The sequence below is a fragment of the Pogoniulus pusillus genome, chromosome 9 (genome assembly GCF_015220805.1).
Source record: "Pogoniulus pusillus isolate bPogPus1 chromosome 9, bPogPus1.pri, whole genome shotgun sequence".
Classification (NCBI taxonomy): Eukaryota; Metazoa; Chordata; class Aves; order Piciformes; family Lybiidae; genus Pogoniulus; species Pogoniulus pusillus.
Genome location: NC_087272.1, coordinates 2,893,312 through 2,913,695, shown reverse-complemented (window position 1 = coordinate 2,913,695; position 20,384 = coordinate 2,893,312). Strand labels below are relative to the sequence as shown.

General features: G+C 52.9%; 1 protein-coding gene across 1 annotated transcript in view; it reads left to right on the top strand.

The window, feature by feature from the left end:
• Positions 1–16,850, top strand: part of HPGDS (hematopoietic prostaglandin D synthase) — a 38,183-nt gene extending 21,333 nt beyond the window's left edge. Inside the window, exons 3-6 of the mRNA XM_064149361.1 lie at positions 8,168–8,260; positions 12,173–12,282; positions 14,740–14,838; positions 16,486–16,850. Of these exons, the coding sequence (XP_064005431.1) occupies positions 8,168–8,260; positions 12,173–12,282; positions 14,740–14,838; positions 16,486–16,650 (467 nt within the window). The 3' untranslated portion in view covers positions 16,651–16,850. The remainder of the gene's footprint in view (positions 1–8,167; positions 8,261–12,172; positions 12,283–14,739; positions 14,839–16,485) is intronic.
• Positions 16,851–20,384: the final 3,534 nt, after the last annotated feature.

Genomic DNA, 20,384 nt, shown 5'->3' with positions numbered 1-20,384 from the left:
CCTCTCTGCATACAGCACCCAGGTTTGGGCTGAACTCTCCAGCCAATAACTTTATAGTCACCTCCCACTCACAGAATCACAGAACTTTAGAGGTTGGAAGAGACCTCCAAAGGTCATCCAGTCCAACCCTCCTGCCAAAAGCAGGATCCTCTAAGGTAGTCTGCACAGGAATGCATTCGGGGGGGGTTGGAAAGTCTCCAGAGAAGGAGGCTCCACAACCCCTCTGAGCAGTCTGTTCCAGGGCTTTGTCACCCTCACTCTAAAGAGGTTTCTCCTCATGCTTTTCTGTTCCAGTTTGTATCCACTGCTCCTGGGCTTACTGCAGTGCACCACCAAAAAGAGCTTGGCCACCTCCTCTTGACACCCTCCCCTCGACACCCTCCCCTCAGCTATTGATAGATGTTGATCAGATCCCTCTCAGCTTTCTCCTCTCCAGACTAAACAGCCTCAGGGCTCTCAGTCTCTCTCCATAGGGCAGGTGCTCAAGTCCCTCACTCATCCTTGTGGCTCTCTGCTGGACTTTCTCCAGGTGTCTTTCTGGGACTGGGGAGCCCAAAACTGGACACAGTATTGCAGCTAGAGTAGAGAGGTAGAAGAACCTCCCTAGCCCTGCTGGCCACACTTTCCCTGATGCACACCAGGCTGCCATTGGCTCTCTTGGCCACCAAGGCACATTGCTGTCCCCTGCAGAAGTTGCTGCCCATCACCACTCCAAGGGCTTTCTCCACGGAGCTGCTCTCCAACAGGGCCACACTTAACCTGTACTGCTGCCTGCTGCTGTTCCTCCCCAGATGCAGGAGCCTGCACTTGTCCTTACTGAACTTCAAGAGGTTTGCCTTCTCCCAGCTCTCAGCCTGCCCACATCTTGTTGGATGGCAGCACAGCCTGAGGGGTATCAGCCACCCCTCCCCAGTTTGGCATCATCAGCAAACTTACTGAGGGTGCACTCAATGCCCTCATCCAGGTCATGAATAAAGATACTGAACAAAACTGGTCCCTGGAGAGCACCACTGGCTACAGGCCTCCACCTTGACTCTGTGCCACCAATCACACCTGCAGCTAATGCAAGTTTAAGTATGACCTGGAAGGCAAAGGGTGAGATTTTTTTATTGGAGCTCAACATTTCTTCTCCCTTCTGGTCCCAACAAGATTGGTTTGGGCAACGTTCTCCAGCTGCTCCCCATGGAGAGCTACAGACCTGGAGATGTGTGGTTGGAAAGCTGAGACTCAGACAAGGCCCTGGGGGAGTTGCTTGGCAGTCGATTAAATAGGAGGCAGCAGTGCCCAGGTGGCCAAGCAAGCCAATGGCAGCCTGGCTGGGAGCAGAAACAGGGTGTGCAGCAGGGGCAGGAGGGAATCATCCTCCTGTGCTCAGCGCTGGGGGGGCCACACTTTGTTGTGTTCAGCTCTGCACTCCTCATTACAAGAGAGACACTGAGGGGCTGGAGTGTGTCCAGAGAAGGGCAATGAGGCTGGAGAAGGGCCTGGAGTACCTGGGCTACTAGGAGAGGCTGAGGGAGCTGGGGGTGTTCAGGCTGCAGAAGAGGAGGCTGAGGGCAGAGCTTGTTGCTCTCTCCAGCTCCCTTCAGGGAGGTCGGAGTGAGCAGGGGGCAGGCTCTGCTCCTTGGTGGTGAGGCACAGGAGCAGAGGAAATGGTTCCAAGCTGCCCCAGGGCAGGTCCAGGCTGGATGCTAGGAAATATTTCTTGCCAGAGAGGGTTCTCAACCACTGGAATGCTCTGCCCAGGGCAGTGCTGGAGTCCCCATCCCTGGAGGTGTTTGAGCAGCCTGTGGAGCTGGGGCTTAGGGACATGGTTTAGGATTGATCCTAAACTGTGTGGAAGGTTGGACTGGATGAGTTTGGAGGTCTCTTCCAAGCAGATGTTTTCTGTGATTCTGTGACATACTAGTGCTGAGCAGCTTCAGCACAGAACCTTAAAACCCAGCTGAATGTGGATCAGCAGCTTGCTGTGATCCTTCCCTCTTCTTATAGCCAATAATTGTTTCAATGAATAAACAAGCTCACATTTTGTTCCCTTCTGAACAGGCTTTGATTTGCCCCTGCTACCACTTGAGACCATACTTCATTCCATGCCCTAGCACCCAACAGACTCTTTCAAGATCTGTATCACCATATAATAACCTCCTCATTAAAAAAAAAGCATCCTAGGAAGTCTTGACACAGCAGCAAATGCACTGCAGTGGCTCACAGACTGACCATCCCTTTGAGAGCTTAGGCTGGCACACAGTAAAAGCTTTTGCTCTGTGGCTCCTTCATGGCATCTAAGTAATGGCAATTACAAAGACTTCATTGTCATGGTCAGGCTTAAAAGGGGCTGCCCAGGGAGATGGTTGAGTCACCAGCTCTGGATGTGTTTAAAGGTCGTCTGGATGTGGTGCTTGCAGATATGGTTTAAGGGTGAACCTTGTAGAGCAGCAACAGCAGTGAGGAGCTGTTTGCAAACAACAAACAGCAGTTCCCTTGACTCTTAGCTAAACAAAAAAGCAGATCCAGAAATAGCCAAAGCCCTGAGAATGAGACCATGAAGGAATGGAGAGATGGAGGAGGAATGGAGAATGAGAGGGAGGAGGAATGGAGAATGAGAGGGAGGAGGAATGGAGAATGAGAGGGAGGAGGAATGGAGAATGAGAGGGAGGAGGAATGGAGAATGAGAGGGAGGAGGAATGGAGAATGAGAGGGAGGAGGAATGGAGAATGAGAGGGAGGAGGAATGGAGAATGAGAGGGAGGAGGAATGGAGAATGAGATGGAGGAGGAATGGAGAATGAGATGGAGGAGGAATGGAGAATGAGATGGAGGAGGAATGGAGAATGAGATGGAGGAGGAATGGAGAATGAGATGGAGGAGGAATGGAGAATGAGATGGAGGAGGAATGGAGAATGAGATGGAGGAGGAATGGAGAATGAGATGGAGGAGGAATGGAGAATGAGATGGAGGAGGAATGGAGAATGAGATGGAGGAGGAATGGAGAATGAGAATGGGAGGAGGAATGGAGAATGAGAATGGGAGGAGGAATGGAGAATGAGAATGGAAGGAATGGAGAATAAGAATGGGAGAAGGAAGGGAGAATGAGAGGGAGGAGGAAGGGAGAATGAGAGGGAGGAGGAAGGGAGAATGAGAGGGAGGAGGAAGGGAGAATGAGAGGGAGGAGGAAGGGAGAATGAGAGGGAGGAGGAAGGGAGAATGAGAGGGAGGAGGAAGGGAGAATGAGAGGGAGGAGGAAGGGAGAATGAGAGGGAGGAGGAAGGGAGAATGAGAGGGAGGAGGAAGGGAGAATGAGAGGGAGGAGGAAGGGAGAATGAGAGGGAGGAGGAAGGGAGAATGAGAGGGAGGAGGAAGGGAGAATGAGAGGGAGGAGGAAGGGAGAATGAGAGGGAGGAGGAAGGGAGAATGAGAGGGAGGAGGAAGGGAGAATGAGAGGGAGGAGGAAGGGAGAATGAGAGGGAGGAGGAAGGGAGAATGAGAGGGAGGAGGAAGGGAGAATGAGAGGGAGGAGGAAGGGAGAATGAGAGGGAGGAGGAAGGGAGAATGAGAGGGAGGAGGAAGGGAGAATGAGAGGGAGGAGGAAGGGAGAATGAGAGGGAGGAGGAAGGGAGAATGAGAGGGAGGAGGAAGGGAGAATGAGAGGGAGGAGGAAGGGAGAATGAGAGGGAGGAGGAAGGGAGAATGAGATGCAGATGGGGGTGTTCTACATGGAAAGTGTGGTTGGCATTGGAATGGGCTGCTGGGGGAGGTGGTGGCATCCCTATCCCCGGAGGTGTTTAAGAGGAGGCTGCATGAGGCACTTAGTGCCAGGGGTTAGTTCATTGGAAGGTGTTAGGTGAGAGGCTGGACTCGATGACCCTGGAAGTCTTTTCCCACCTGGTTGATTCTGTGATATGTTGGTAGCACTCTGTCACCTTGATGGCCTTTTGCATCTTAACCCCCATTCCTCAGCTGTCAGAAAGATGCCTCCCTCCTTTTGCTGTCACCAATGGCTTCTTACAAACAAACTAAACCTCATGAACACAGACCTATACAAAGAACAGAGCCAAACCTACAGCTTCCATTCTCCTTGTGGAGACTGACAAAGTGAAGCATCAGGCAAACCTGCAGCTTTTAGGCTTTCATCTGGATGTCAACACAGCAGGGGATAATTCAGTTTCTAGATGAAGCAATCAGTGTTGCCCAACATGAACAGCACTCACCATGCTTTGGCAGTTATTGCTACAGAGGCTGGCATTAGTCACCTCAACCTAGCCAAAACTTTTGTGCCCATCTGTTGTTAGGATCTGGAACACAGGCTTGCTGGGCCTGGGAGTGTCTGAAGATGTACTCAGCACTGCTCAGACTACCCCTAGAGTGCTGTGTCCAGTTGTGGGCTACTCAAGTCAAGAGAGATGTTGAGGTGCTGGAAGGTGTCCAGAGAAGGGCAGCAAGGCTGGGGAGGGGCCTGGAGCAGAGCCCTGTGAGGAGAGGCTGAGGGAGCTGGGGGTGTGCAGCCTGCAGCAGAGGAGGCTCAGGGCAGAGCTCATTGCTGTCTGCAGCTGCCTGCAGGGAGGCTGTAGCCAGGTGGGGTTGGGCTCTGCTGCCAGGCAAGCAGCAACAGAACAAAGGGACACAGTCCCAAGCTGTGCCAGGGGAGGTCTAGGCTGGATGTTGTTAGGAAGTTGTTGTCAGAGAGAGTGATTGGCATTGGAATGGGCTGCCCAGGGAGGTGGTGGAGTGGCTGTGCCTGGAGGTGTTGAAGCCAAGCCTGGCTGGGGCACTTAGTGCCATGGTCTGGTTGCTTGGCCAGGGCTGGGTGCTGGGTTGGGCTGGCTGAGCTTGGAGCTCTCTTCCAACCTGCTTGACTCTATGGAGGTGCTTTCTAGCAGGACAACCCCTAGTCTGTCCTGGTGCCTGCTGTTATTCCTCCCCAGATGCAGGACTCCACACACAAGCTTTCATTATTTTTCCCTTTCCCTTTTCATTAAGAGCTTTAAAATCTCCTGAGCCAGAAGTGCCATTCCAGCTGCCCCATAAGCACAGCTCTCCTGGCTATGGAAGCACCTTACATGTTTCCAGAAGCCAAGCTTCTCTCTTTCCCACTCTCACCTTTTCACATCACAAGACAGTCACAAGGGAAGCTTACATCTTCCTTACAGGAAGTGTAATCTGGGTACAAAGCATTTGGCTCTCACCACCACCACCACCACTTGGAATCCCATACTTGGGATTTGTGAAATAGCAGCCTTTGAACTGCAGAGATTTAAGAGTCCCCCAGTGAACACCACCAGCTTACCACCAGAGGATTCTCACTGCCCTAAATGAAAGGCTTTTTTTTTCCCCCCAGCTTAAGCTTTGCTCTGAGATTCCAGCCCTGTTTGATACCATGCCAGCAGCTTCTAAGCTACTGAATTAATAACTGAACAAATAAGGTCAGTTAATTATCTCTAAGTCTCTTACAGATGTCCATGAAGCCTCCTTAGTTTGTCTTTCTCTGTACTTAAAGTCTGGAGAACTCTTTCCCCTCACTCACTGTTTTTGCACAGGGTCACAGAACTGTCAGGATGTGAAGGGACCCCAAGGACCATCCACTTCCAACCTACCTACCATGGGCAGGGACACCTCACACTAGAGCAGGTTGAGCAGAGCCACATCCAGCCTGGCCTTCAAAACATCCAGGGATGAGGTTTCCACTACCTCCCCGGGCAACCTGTGCCAGTCTCTCACCACCCTCATACTGAACAGCTTCCTCCTAACATCCAATCTGAACCTACCCACTTCTAGTTTTGTTCCATTCCTCACAGTCCCATCACTACCTCACACCCTAACAAGTCCCTCCCCAGCTTTCTTGTAGCCCCCTTCAGATACTGCAAGGCCACAAGAAGGTCTCCCCAGAGCCTTCTCTTCTCCAGACTGAACAACTCCAACTCCTTCAGCCTGTCCCCATAGCAGAGCAGCTCCAGCCCTCTGATCATCCTCGTGGGCCCTCTCTGGACACCCTCCAGCACCTCCAGATCTTTCCTGTAACAGAGGCTCCAGAACTGGACACAGTGCTCCAGGTGGAGTCTCACCAGAGCAGTGCAGAGGGGCAGAATCCCCTCCCTGGCCCTGCTGGCCACACTTCTGCTGCTGCAGCCCAGGCTCTGCTTGGCTTTCTGGGCTGCAAGTGCACACTGCTGGCTCCTGTTCAGCTTCTCATCCACCAGCACTCCAAAGTCTCTCTCTCCAGGGCTGCTCTTCAGCCACTCACTGCCCAGCCTGGAGCTGATACTTGAGATTGCCTCCACCCAGCTGCAGGACCTTGCACTTAGTCTTGTTGAACCTCCTGAGCTTGGCTTGTGCCCACCTCTGCAGCCTGTCCAGGTCCCCCTGGATGGGTCCCTGCCCTCCAGATGTCAGCCACACCACAGAGCTTGGCATTGTCAGCAAACCTGCTTGGTTTGTTTTGTTTGGGGTTCTTTGTGTGGGTGGCTTTGTTTGTTTTGTTCTTTAATGCAACCCAAGGAAATGTGAACATCTTCTCATTGCTGATTGAGTGTGAAAGCTCTACTGGTCTCTTGGGGATGACTGTAAAGTGAAACATCCTGTCACCATCTGAGTTCTGAAATACAGATACTCCTCTGATTCACTGCTTCTGAAGTTAAAACAAGTCAATGAGAAGCATCAATGTGGTCCTTGGCCAATCTCCTATGGCATACCCCAGCTGGATCTTGCACTTTGTTTAACCACAGGCTCAGAGGATGTTAGGGGTGAGAAAGGACCTCGGGAGAGCTTCCAATCCAACCCCCCCTGCCACAGCAGGACCAGAGAATCTCACATGGGTCACACAGGAGCACAACCAGACAGGGCTGGAAAGGCTCACACACCCACACACAATCTACAGACCCCAAGAACCTCCTCAGGCCAAAGCTTCACACAAACCTTCCTCCAAACCTGCCCAAAAGCCCAGGTCTCCAAGGTCCACCCCTCCACCATGCCTCTCTACCCCCATACCAAACCCGTGTGACACAGCTTGGCAGCTCCAGGTCCCACTTGGCAGCGTTGCCAAGGCTGAACCAGATCTCACCCACACAGATAACAGCCTGCACATCCTCCTGGGGAAAGGGAAGGAACCTGACTCTGCAGCCAGTTTGATAGGGAGGCAGGACTCACTGGAATGAAATACACTTCCTCCTGGACCTATCCAGCCTCTAGAGACCCTCAGCTTTCTGGTGTCTTAAAGGCATCCAGCCTCAAAACCATAAGAGGGAGCATGCCACAACAAAAGCTCACCTGTGGATCACAGGCTCACAGGACATCAGGGTTTGGAAGGGACCTCTGGATAGCTTCCAGTCCAACCCCACTGCCACAGCAGGAGCAGAGAATCGAGCACAGGTCACACAGGAACACATCCAGACAGGGCTGCAAAGGCTCCAGAGAAGGAGACTCCACAACCTCTCTGGGCAGCCTGTGCCAGGGCTCTGGGAACCTTACAGTAAAGAAGTTCCCCCTTGTGTTGAGGTGGAACCTCCTGTGCTGCAGCTTACACCCATTGCTGCTTGTCCTATGGCAGGGCACAGGTGAGCAGAGGCTGTCCCTGTGCCTTCCTTCCTGACCCCCAGCCCTCAGCTCTTGATAGATATTGCTCAGATCCTCTCTCAGCCTTCTCCTCTGCAGCCTAAGCAGCCCCAGGGCTCTCAGCCTCTCCTCCTCAGGTAGTGCTGCATTCCCTCCATCTCCCTTGGAATTCTCTCAAGCTTTTGGGAAGAAAAAGCAGGGAAGAGAAGGAATAAAACCCAACATTCCTCTTAGAAGCTTCCTTGCATGAAGAATTCAGGCTGCAGAGGAGTACATTCAGGCTTTAGAACACAACTCCAGGGACAGGAGATCATAGAATCAGTCAGGGTTGGAAGGGACCACAAGGACCATGTAGTTCCAACCCCCCTGCCATGGGACACCCTACCCTAGGTACAGCAGCTGGCTTCTACACTCTAGCTGCCCTCCTTGCAGTTCTGTCTGGTTATTTCCTTACACTTAAATATTGACTTACACTTAAATATTGACTCATGCCCCATAGAAACATTGCAAAACTGTCAAGTACTTTAATCATTCCCACACCCTGAGTAGTAAAAGTCTAACTGCTGTGAGATGTCCAGGACTATGGTTTTATTTTAACTCTTGCTTTTTCCTTTCTCCTCCAAGCTATCCCATTTGGCAAACTCCCCATTCTGGAGGTTGATGGAGTTGTCATTCACCAGAGCCTGGCAATAGGAAGATACCTTGCCAAGGAAGCAGGTAACACCATTTTACTGTTTCCTTTGCTCTCTTCTGCTATGGTTACAGAGTCACAGAATGAACCAGGTTGGAAAAGACCTCTAAGATCATCGAGTCCAACCTAACACTTTCTAATTTACTAAACCATGGCACCAAGTGCCTCATCCAGTCCACTTTGAAACATCTCCAGGGATGGAGGTGATGTCAAACACCCTTGCTGCATTTGAAGATTTAAGCCACATCATATGGAGCTTAAAGATTATAGAATCATAGAATCAAGCAGGTTGGAGGCGACCTCTAAGATCATCCAGACCTACCTAGCACCCAGCCCTGCCCAACCAACCAGACCATGGCACTAAGTGCCCCAGCCAGGCTTGGCTTCAACACCTCCAGCCACAGCCACTCCACCACCTCCCTGGGCAGCCCATTCCAATGCCAATCACTCTCTCTGACAACAACTTCCTAACAACATCCAGCCTAGACCTACCCTGACACAACTTCACACTGTGTCACTTTCTTCTGTTGCTGCTTGCCTGGCAGCAGAGCTCAACCCCACCTGGCTACAGCCTCCCTGCAGGGAGCTGCAGACAGCAATGAGCTCTGCCCTGAGCCTCCTCTGCTGCAGGCTGCACACCCCCAGCTCCCTCAGCCTCTCCTCACAGGGCTCTGCTCCAGGCCCCTCCCCAGCCTTGCTGCCCTTCTCTCCACACCTTCCAGCACCTCAACATCTCTCTTGAATGGAGGAGCCCAGAACTGGACACAGCACTCAAGGGGTGGCCTGAGCAGTGCTGAGCACTGTGAGCTGTGTCAGTGGCCTTCCCTTCCACAATTTGGTGCCAGTTTTGCCTGCTGGCTTGGGGCTGTTGTGACAATACTGATGACACCTCAGGCTGCATCTCCTGAAGTTCCAAGATCAAAAAGAGCAAAACTTGCTGGCATGCTTTATGACAGGGCTTAGAGTCATTCAAATACCACTTAGGAAGTAAAGAAACAGACAAATATGGGCTCAGAGTCACAACCTGTACCATGAAACACTGTGATGTCCAGAGCTGAAATCAGATAGCTGAGCCCTGTGTCTGCACTCTGAAGGAAGCCTCAGCCATAATCCCCACACACACACCTCCCAGTTGCCTCTCTGCATACAGCACCCAGGTTTGGGCTGAACTCTCCAGCCAGTAACTTTATAGTCACCTCCCACTCACAGAAACACAGAACTTTAGAGGTTGGAAGGGACCTCCAGAGGTCATCCAGTCTAACTTCCCTGCCAAAAGCAGGGCCTTCTAAGGTAGTCTGCACAGGAATGCATCTAGGGAGGTTTGGAAAGTCCCCAGAGAAGGAGACTCCACAATTCCCCTGGGCAGCCTGCTCCAGGGCTCTGTCACCCTCACTGGAAAGAAGTTTCTCCTCAGGTTGAGCTGAAACCTTCTCTGTTCCAGTTTGTATCCATTGCTCCTTGGCTTATTGCAGAGCACCACCAAAAAGAGCTTGGCCCCCTCCACTTGACACCCACCCCTCAGCTATTTGTACCCATTGCTCAGATCCCCTCTCAGCCTTCCCTTCTCCACACTAACCAGCCCCAGGGCTCTCAGTCTCTCTCCGTAGGGGAGATGCTCAAGTCTCCCACTTACCCTCATGGCTCTCTGTTGGACTCTCTCCAGCAGGTCCCTGTCTCTCTGGGACTGGGGAGCCCCAGACTGGGCACAGTATCGCAGGTGTGGTCTCAGCAGGGCAGAGCAGACAGGGAGAGGAACCTCCCTAGCCCTGCTGGCCACACTGATGCACTCCCTGACAGAAAGCACACACCGGTGGCTTCCCTGAGGCTCTCAGTTCCCCTGGAGCTGAACTCTGAACTGCCAGGCTAACCAGAGAGAGGAGCAGGTTTTGGAAGCATCAGAGATTATCAGAAGCAGAGCACGATGAAGGCGATTTAGGCAACAATTCTTAGCCAGCAGAGAGATTAGATCAGATGGTGACATCACGTCCATCTTTAAATGATTGCATGCCATGGAAGCATTCAACCAGCATGATAAAGAGATGCAAGACTTAGCAATGCAAGCAATCAAAGAGAGTAGTCAGAGCTTGCTTTAGGTCATTCACAACCAGCTGCAAACCTGCTTTGGCTGAAGGCAGATGTGTTCAGCTGATGAGCATCAGGAAATTGAAGAGAGGGAAGCAAGAATTATCCTACTTCTTTCATTACTCTGAGCAGAGAGATGCATCCTGCTGTTCCAAATGCCCCACATTTTCCAGCTGAGGACACAAGCAGGGTGTTACACTTCGAGGTAACAGCACAAGGTATTTCCAAGCCTGTCTGCACCACTGTGCTCCTGCCACTTTCCTCCAGTCTTGATACAATCTACTGCTTGAAAGAGAATGCCAAGTGTCCAGCTGGCAGTGAGAATGAGTGGTGTGTCCAGTTCTGGGCTCCTCAAGTCAAGAGAGATGTTGAGGTGATGGAAGGTGTTGAGAGAAGGGCAGCAAGGCTGGGGAGGGGCCTGGAGCAGAGCCCTGTGAGGAGAGGCTGAGGGAGCTGGGGGTGTGCAGCCTGCAGCAGAGGAGGCTCAGGGCAGAGCTCATTGCTGTCTGCAGCTGCCTGAAGGGAGGCTGTAGCCAGGTGGGGTTGGGCTCTGCTGCCAGGCAAGCAGCAACAGAAGAAGGAGACACAGTGTGAAGCTGTGCCAGGGCAGGTCTAGGCTGGATGTTAGGAGGAAGTTCCTGGCAGAGAGAGTGATTGGCCTTGGAATGGGCTGCCCAGGGAGGTGGTGGAGTGGCTGTGGCTGGAGGTGTTGAAGCCAAGCCTGGCTGAGGCACTTAGTGCCATGGTCTGGTTGATTGGCCAGGGCTGGGTGCTAGGTTGGACTGGCTGAGCTTGGAGCTCTTTCAACTTGATTTGATGATGGGGAAGCCTCCCTCCCACCTCCTGTCCCAAGGCTGAGCTGGAGCTGTGCTCCTTCTATAGACTGAATCCTGTCTTATGACAGCTTTTCTGTTAGCCAACAGCCACCAAGGCTGGGGTTGTGGAGCACACTCAAACCATGCTGTTCTTTGAGGGTTAGTCACACTGGGCTAGCTCACAGCAGGAGAACAAGCACGTGTGAAAGGGGAATGTCTTCTTAGCTCTGCCATCCACTCCACACATGTGTCATTAAGCAAGGAGGTTTTCAGGGGCCCATCACCAACAGCTCACAGAACATCCAAAAGGAAAGGCATCCCCCCTCAGGCTCTTCAGCCTGGAGAAGAGAAAGCTTGGAGGAGACCTTGGAGTGGACTTCCAGGATCTGAAGGGGACCTACAGGAAGGCTGGGGAGGGACTATTGACAAGGTCTGGTAATGACAGGAGGAGGAGGAATGGGTTTGAACTGGCAGAGGGGAGATTGAAACTGGATGTTAGGAAGAAGTTGTTTGCAGTGAGGGTGGTGAGACACTGGCACAGGTTTCTCAAAGATCACATTGGGTGCTTCTGTGCTCCACCACTTCCCTGGAGGTGTTCAAGGCCAGGTTGGATGAGGCCTTGAGCAACCTGTTCTAGAGGGAGCTGTCCCTGCCTATGGCAGGGGGTTGGAACTGGCTGAGCTTTGAGATCTCTTCCAACCTAAACCATTCTATATGATTCACCTTTAAAAGCATAAAGCTTCAGTGAGAGATGCTGCAGCAGAGGAAAGGGCTGTGTAAGGCTGGAGCTTGATGGGATGACTGCAGCTGGATGTAAGGAGTCAAATGCTTGCTGCTAGCATCAAAAAAATCCCTGGAGAGGATGCACACAAAGAACAGTTTACTTCTCCTGATCTGGGGTAGGGTGTCCCTGCCCATGGCAGGGGTGTTGGGACTGGATGATCCTTGTGGTGCCTTCCAACTCTGACTGATTCTATGATTCCCACTTAGCAAAAGTCTGGTGCTGTCTGTAACTCTCCTGCATATGCTTGCTTCCCACAGGTCTGGCAGGTCAGACACCTGTGGAACAGGCACTAGCTGATGCCATTGTGGACACCATTGATGACTTCATGACCCTCTTCCCTTGGGCAGAGAAAAACCAGGATGTTAGAGTAAGAGGATCACTAACTCAAAGATAGCACATACCTGAGCACCTTCTCTGGAGAAACAACCGTGTGGCAGCTCCTGGCTTGACAGCTCTCCTGTGGCTCCTCCTCAGGGCTAAGCCAGCCAAAGCTTTCTGCTCCTTCTCAACTCCTCCTTCACCAGCTTTTTTCTTCACCCTTGGTGGAAAGGATGAGGCTATCATGAGCTCTCCATCTTTGGCTCACCTTGAATCAAGCAGGCTGTGGGAGCCTGTACCAAACTGCCCTTCAAAGGGGCTGCTCTAAGGTCTCCATGAAGCCTTCTCTTCTCCAGGCTGAACACCCCCAGCTCTCTCATTCTGTCTTTGTAGCAGAGCTACTCCAACTCCCTAAGCGTTTTCGTGGCCCTCTTCTGGACCTGCCCCATCAGGTCCATGTCCTTCCTGTTTTGAGGGCTCCAGAGCTGGATGCAGCATTCCAGCTGAGGTCTCACCAGAGCAAATCAGAGGAGCAGGATCTGCTCTCCCCATCTCTGGCCACACTGCTGTGGATTCAGCCCAGACTGCCATTGGTCTTCTGTGCTGCAAGCTCACACTGCCTGCTCATGTCCAAGTTCTCATCCATCAGTGCAAGCTCAAACTGCCTGCTCACGTCCAAGTTCTCATCCATCAGTGCAAGCTCAAACTGCCTGCTCACGTCCAAGTTCTCATCCATCAGTGCAAGCTCAAACTGCCTGCTCATGTCCAAGTTCTCAAGCATCAGCACCCCCAACTCCTTTTCCTTAGGGTTGCTTTCTATCACCGCCTCCCTCAGCCTGTATTGATAGTGATAGAAAACCAGAAACAGTTTCCCTTTCCAAAGGAGGCAGCTAACCTTTTAACAGCAGTCTTAACACCTTCTGCTATGGGGACCAGCTAGCACAGAACCACCACCACACCCAAACTCATCCTTCACACAGTAACAGACAGAAGCCCCACACCCACAAGCTCAAAAAACAAAGGGGCAGTAAGGAAGGGCAGCTGAGCAGAATTTGACTGGCAGCGTGGAGAAACTCAATCACAGAAAGTGAGGGGCTGGAAGAGATCTTGAAAGATCATCCAGGCCCATCCCTCTGCCAGAGCAGGGTCACACAGGAATGCATCCAGAGTAAGCTTAAGGGCTTCTGGAAATTTGAGAATTGATACATTAGCATCACAGAATCAAGCAGGTTGGATTCCAAGCTCAGCCAGCCCATCCTAGCACCCAGCCCTGCCCAATCAACCAGACCATGGCACTAAGTGCCCCAGCCAGGCTTGGCTTCAACACCTCCAGGCACAGAGACTCCACCACCTCCCTGAGCAGCCCATTCCAATGCCAATCACTCTCTCTGCCAGGAACTTCCTCCTAACATCCAGCCTAGACCTCCCCTGCCACAACTTCACACTGTGTCCCCTTCTTCTGTTGCTGCTTGCCTGGCAGCAGAGCCCAACCCCACCTGGCTACAGCCTCCCTTCAGGTAGTTGCAGACAGCAATAAGGTCTGCCCTGAGCCTCCTCTGCTGCAGGCTGCACACCCCCAGCTCCCTCAGCCTCTCCTCGTAGGGCTGTGCTCAAGGCCTCTCCCCAGCCTCGTTGCCCTTCTCTGGACACACTCAAGCATCTCAATGTCCCTCCTAAACTGGGGGGCCCAGAACTGAACACAGCACTCAAGGTGTGGTCTAAGCAGTGCAGAGTTCAGGGGCAGAATGACCTCCCTGCTCCTGCTGGCCACACCATTCCTGATGCAGGCCAGGATGCCACTGGCTCTCTTGGCCACCTGGGCACACTGCTGGCTCATGTTCAGGTGGGTATCAATCAGCACCCCCAGATCCCTCTCTGTCTGGCTGCTCTCAGCCACTCCAACCCCAGCCTGTATCTCTGCATGGGGTTGTTGTGGCCAAAGTGCAGCACCAGCACTTGGAGCTATTGAAGCCATCCCCTTGGACTCTGCCCATCTGTGCAGGCAGTCAAGGTCCTGCTGCAGAGCCCTTCTGCCCTCCAACCCAGCCACATCTGCCCCCAGCTTGGTGTCATCTGCACACTTGCTGATGACTGACTCCATGCCCTCATCCAGATCATCTATGAAGATGTTAAAGAGGATGGGGCCCAGCACTGATCCCTGAGGGACACCACTAGTGACAGCTGCCAGCTGGATGTGGCACCATTCACCACCACTAAGATTTGGTTCTCTGAAGTGCCCCTTTTGCCTGCATCCAAATGGCATTCACCTCTGTGATTCATTACCCAGCTTAATTACCTACTGCTTGCTGTACTGATCCAGACTTGGATGTTATCACATTCCTTCTTTTAAAGAAGAGAGAGTACTGCATGAAGTTTGGGTCAGAGCAAACAATTTCACTCTCACCTTCTCCAGATTTCATCTGTCTTTTGCCCAAGTAAGAACCCCCCCAAAGGTTACATCTTGCAGTGCTGATGGGTTTTGGTGTCCCTCTTGGTTTCATTCCAGAAACGAGCATTTGATGAGATCCTCACCAACAATGCACCTGGGCTCCTGAAAGACTTGGATACTTTCCTAGGGGATAAAGACTGGCTCGTAGGCAAGTCTGTAAGTACTAGTCCATTTTCATTTCTCCCCTTCCACTCAGGTTGCCAGACAAATAAAATCATCTTAACTGTTGCTGAGCATCTGGATTCCACAGCAGCTGCTGTCCTAAGCTCTTTAGACCCCTTGTTCTTACCAGTACACCACTGGCTGCTCAGCTGCCAAGTGAAAAACATTTTCCATATCATCACCACAGGACCAACCAGGTTGGAAGAGAGCTCCAAGCTCAGCTACTTCAACCTAGCACCCAGCCCTGGCCAATCAACCAGACCATGGCACTAAGTGCCCCAGCCAGGCTTGGCTTCAACACCTCCAGGCACAGCCACTCCACCACCTCCCTGGGCAGCCCATTCCAATGCCAATCACTCTCTCTGCCAGGAACTTCCTCCTAACATCCAGCCTAGACCTCCCCTGACACAACTTCACACTGTGTCCCCTTCTTCTCTTGCTGCTTGCCTGGCACAAGAGCCCAACCCCACCTGGCTACAGCCTCCCTTCAGGCAGCTGCAGACAGCAATGAGCTCTGCCCTGAGCCTCCTCTGCTGCAGGCTGCACACCCCCAGCTCCCTCAGCCTCTCCTCACAGGGCTCTGCTCCAGGCCCCTCCCCAGCCTTGCTGCCCTTCTCCAAACACCTTCCAGCACCTCAACATCTCTCTTGAATGGAGGAGCCCAGAACTGGACACAGCACTCAAGGTGTGCCCTTATGTATATATTATATATATATTGAATGTAATATGTATATAATATATATAAATATAAAATAGACAGAAATACAAGAGTTGGGGCTCTGCAGCCTGGAAGAGAGAAGGATTCAAGGAGACCTTGGAGTGGGCTTCCAGTATCTGAAGGGGGCTACAGGAAGACTGAGGAGGGACTATTGACAAGGTCTGGTAATGAGAGGATGAGGAGGAATGAGTTTGAACTGGCAGAGGGGAGTTTGAAACTGGATGTTAGGAAGAAGTTGTTTGCAGTGAGGGTGGTGAGACACTGGCACAGGTTGCCCAGGGAGGTTGTGGAGCACAGAAGCACCCAGTGGGATCAAAGATCACACTGGGTTCTTCTGTGCTCCACCACCTCCCTGAAGGTGTTCAAGGCCAGGTTGGATGAGGAGGATGTTCTAATGGGAGGTGTCCCTGCCTATGGCAGGGGTTTGGAGCTGGATGATCCTTGAGGTCCCTTCTAACCTAAACCATTCTGTGATTCTAATCTAAAAACATATAAGACACATCAATAATATCAATATAAATATCAAAAGCACATATAAGAATATTAATTACCCCCCTGCCCCCCCAATTTGGAAGAAGAACATGAAGAAAAAAGTAACTTGAGACTACAACCCCCTCCCCTTTTCTTTTCCTCCCCTCAAACTGTGTGGGAACTAATGCAACCCCTTTTCTCTGCAGCACAGTTGCAGCAGGCAAGACTATAACAGGATATCTACAGCAAGGGGTTGATGGAAGCCAGTTTTGCTCAAGCTAAGCCTTGCCTTACAGCCTCATCACTGCTTTGTTTTAAAGCCTAGAACTACAGAGCTAAAGCATGAACTTGATCTCTTTTGTCTGAAGCTTCATGCTTTCCTTCTGCAGTTTGCTGAGAGTCTTAGCAGCCCCAACTGAAATGTCCTTGCTTTCACCTCTCGTTTCCAACAGGTAACGTGGGCTGATTTCTACTGGGATGTGTGCAGTACAACACTCCTGGCCTGCAAACCTGACCTGGCAGACAAACACCCCAGGCTCTTGGCTCTCAAGGACAGAGTGCAAGCACTTCCAGCTATTGCAGCCTGGATCCAGAAAAGACCAAAGTCTATAATGTAGATTGGCTCTTCAGAATGGGAGGAAAATAACAACAACAACAAATGCAAGTTTACAGAGTGACAGAACACCAGGGGCTGGAAGAGACCTGGAAAGCTCATCCAGTCCAACTGCCCCTGCCAGAGCAGGGGTCACCTAGAACAGACCACGCTGGATCATGCCCAGCAGGGTCTTAATAAAGTCCAAGTTTACTTTCCAACACAGCAAGAGTCTGAAGTTGCTGCTTTTTAAATCATTTAAATTAACTTCCTAGGGGTGTTACAGGATGTTAGGGGTTGGAAGGGACCCAAGGAGATCATCCAGTCCAACCCCCCTGCCAGAGCAGGACAATCCTATCTAACACAGAGCACAGAGGAACACATCCAGACAGGCCTGGAAAGGCTCCAGAGAAGGAGACTCCACAACCTCTCTGGGCAGCCTGTGCCAGGGCTCTGGGACCCTTACAGCAAAGAAGTTCCCCTTTGTGTTGAGCTGGAACCTCCTGTGCTGCAGCTTCCACCCATTGCTGCTTGCCCTATCCCAGGGAGCAGTGTGCAGAGCCTGTCCCCCTCTCCTGACCTCCAGCCCTCAGATGTTTATAAACGTTGATTAAATCCCTTCTCAGGCTTCTCTTCTCCAGACTAAGCAGCCCCAGGTCCCTCAGCCTCTCCTCACCAGCCATGCCCTCCTGTCCCCTCATCATCCTCCTAGCCCTGCGCTGGACCCTCTCCAGCAGATCCCTATCCCTCTGCAACTGGGGAGCCCAAAACTGAACCCAGTATTCAAGTTGAGGTCTCAGCAGGGCAGAGTAGAGGGACAGGAGAACCTCCCTTGATCTGCTGGACACATTCTGCTTAATACACCCCAAAATCTGTCACTTGGATTCATTTCTAGGAGAGCATATAAAAAGCAAGATTTAATACAGCAGAGCTTGAGGCAGAGATGTGGTCTCAAGCACAGAGAATCACAGAATCAGTCAGGGTTGGAAGGGACCACAAGGATCATCTAATTCCAACACCCCTGCCATGGGCAGGGACACCCTACCCTAGAGCAGGCTGCCCACAGCCTCAGCCAGCCTGGCCTTAAACACCTCCAGGGAGAGGGCCCCAACCACCTCCCTGGGCAACCCATGCCAGCCTCTCACCACTCTCATGCTGAACAACTTCCTCCTCACATTTCCCTTCCTGCTAATGAAGTGCTTGATCAACCCACTTGATCCAACAGGGCTCTCAAAAGGAAAAGAGATTATTAAGCATTCCTGGAGATGGGAATTCTCAGCAAAGCCCTAACTGACATGGAAGATAAATGTGTGAGAGCTTGAAAGGCAACAAGCAAAATCCCCCACCACTCACCAAACCACACTTAGCCAACAGGCTTCAAGCTTCCCAATGACTTTCTTTAGCCTCTAAATTTATGCTGTGCCACTGAAAAAACAAACACAGAGAATCACCAAATGCAATCAGCTGGAAGAGACCTCCAAGCTCATCCAGTCCAACCTTTCACCCAGCACTGCAGGGTCAGGACTAAGCCATGTCCCTAAGCTCCAGCTCCACAGGCTGCTTAAACACCCCCAGGATAGTGCCTCCAGCACTGCCCTAAGCAGACAATTCCAGTGCTTGTGAACCCTTGCTGGCAAGAAATGTTTCCTAGCATCCAGTCTGAACCTCCCCTGCTGCTGCTCAAAACCATTTCTTCTCCTGTCCTTTGCCACCAAGGAGCAGAGGCTGTCCCCTTCTCGCTCCAACCTCCCTGCAGGGAGCTGCAGACAGCAATGAGCTCTGCCCTCAGCCTCCTCTTCTGCAGCCTGAACACCCCCAGCTCCCTCAGCCCCTCCCCTCCCAGCCCAGGTGCTCCAGGCCCTTCTCCAGCCTCATTGCCCTTCTCTGGTCAGGCTCCAGCCCCTCGATTTCTCTCTTGTAGTGAAATGCACACAGCACTTGAGATGTGGCATCCTCAGTGCTGTGCACAGGAAGATGATCCCCTCCTGCCCCTGCTGCCCACCCTGTTTCTGCTCCCAGCCAGGCTGCCATTGGCTTGCTTGGCCACCTGGGCACTGCTGCCTCATATTCAATTGACTGCCACCCAACATCATCAGGGTTCTCTCCGAGTCACAGCTTTCCAATCACACATAGAGGCATAGAATCAACCAGGTTGGAAGAGAGCTCCAAGCTCAGCCAGTCCAACCTAGCACCCAGCCCTGGCCAAGCAACCAGACCATGGCACCAAGTGCCCCAGCCAGGCTTGGCATCAACACCTCCAGGCACAGCCACTCCACCACCTCCCTGGGCAGCCCATTCCAATGCCAATCACTCTCTCTGACAACAACTTCCTAACAACATCCAGCCTAGACCTCCCCTGCCACAATTTCACACTGTGTCCCCTTCTTCTGTTGCTGCTTGCTTGGCAGCAGAGCCCAACCCCACCTGGCTACAGCCTCCCTTCAGGCAGCTGCAGAGAGCAATGAGGTCACTCCAAGTCTGTAGCTCCCCATGGGGTTGTTGTGACCCAGATGCAGAACCTGGCCCCTGGCCTTGCTGAACTTCCACAATGAGCCCTGGGCCATCAGCCTAAGATGTCCAGGTCCTGCTGCAAAGCCTCCCTGCCCTCTAGCAGGTGGGCACAGCCACCCAGCTTGGTGTCATTGTTGTGGAGGCAGGGCCTTAACGTGGCCCAGTCAGGACTACAGAGAAAAACAGAACGATTTTCCTTCCCAAAAACCCACCCCCAAACTAGACACAGAAATTAACTGGGTTTGAATTAGCAGCCTGAGAAGACCTTGCAAGGACCTCATAGGTAACTGTGACTGTTTTGGACGGCAGGAGTTGCAAAAGCAAAGCTGCTCAACAGAACCTTCCCTACCGTGAGCTCTGCCGAGCTGAAGCCCACTCACAGCTGAGCCAGGCTGGGTGAGAGCGAGGCCGCTCCAGACGCTCTCCGCTGCTCTCTCCGAAGCCGCCCGCGGGTCGCTAAGGCCAATCAAGCCGCACCCAGGCGGTGCTTACGGCGGGAAGCTGTGCAGAGCGGGGGCAGCCTTGTCCCTCCGGAGCTCGTCCTTCGGAGCGCAGGGGACTCCTCCTGCGGGAGCTGCGCGGGCAGGGAGAGCCCAGGGCGGGCAGCGCCCAGCAGCTCCCCCTCGCTAGGCTAAGGCCGAGTCAGCGCTGCCCGGGCGGGAAGCGCTCAGCCAATCACAGCGCCCAGCAGCTCCCCCTCGCTAGGCTAAGGCCGAGTCAGCGCTGCCCGGGCGGGAAGCGCTCAGCCAATCACAGTGCCCAGCAGCTCCCACTCGCTAGGCTAAGGCCGAGTCAGCGCTGCCCGGGCGGGAAGCGCTCAGCCAATCACAGTGCCCAGCAGCTCCCCCTCGCTAGGCTAAGGCCGAGTCAGCGCTGCCTGGGCGGGAAGCGCTCAGCCAATCACAGCGCCCAGCAGTTCCCCTCGCTAGGCTAAGGCCGAATCAGCGCTGCCTGGGCGGGAAGCGCTCAGCCAATCACAGTGCCCAGCAGCTCCCCCTCGCTAGGCTAAGGCCGAGTCAGCGCTGCCTGGGCGGGAAGCGCTCAGCCAATCACAGCGCCCAGCAGCTCCCCCTCGCTAGGCTAAGGCCGAGTCAGCGCTGCCTGGGCGGGAAGCGCTCAGCCAATCACAGCGCCCAGCAGCTCCCCCTCGCTAGGCTAAGGCCGAGTCAGCGCTGCCTGGGCGGGAAGCGCTCAGCCAATCACAGCGCCCAGCAGCTCCCCCTCGCTAGGCTAAGGCCGAGTCAGCGC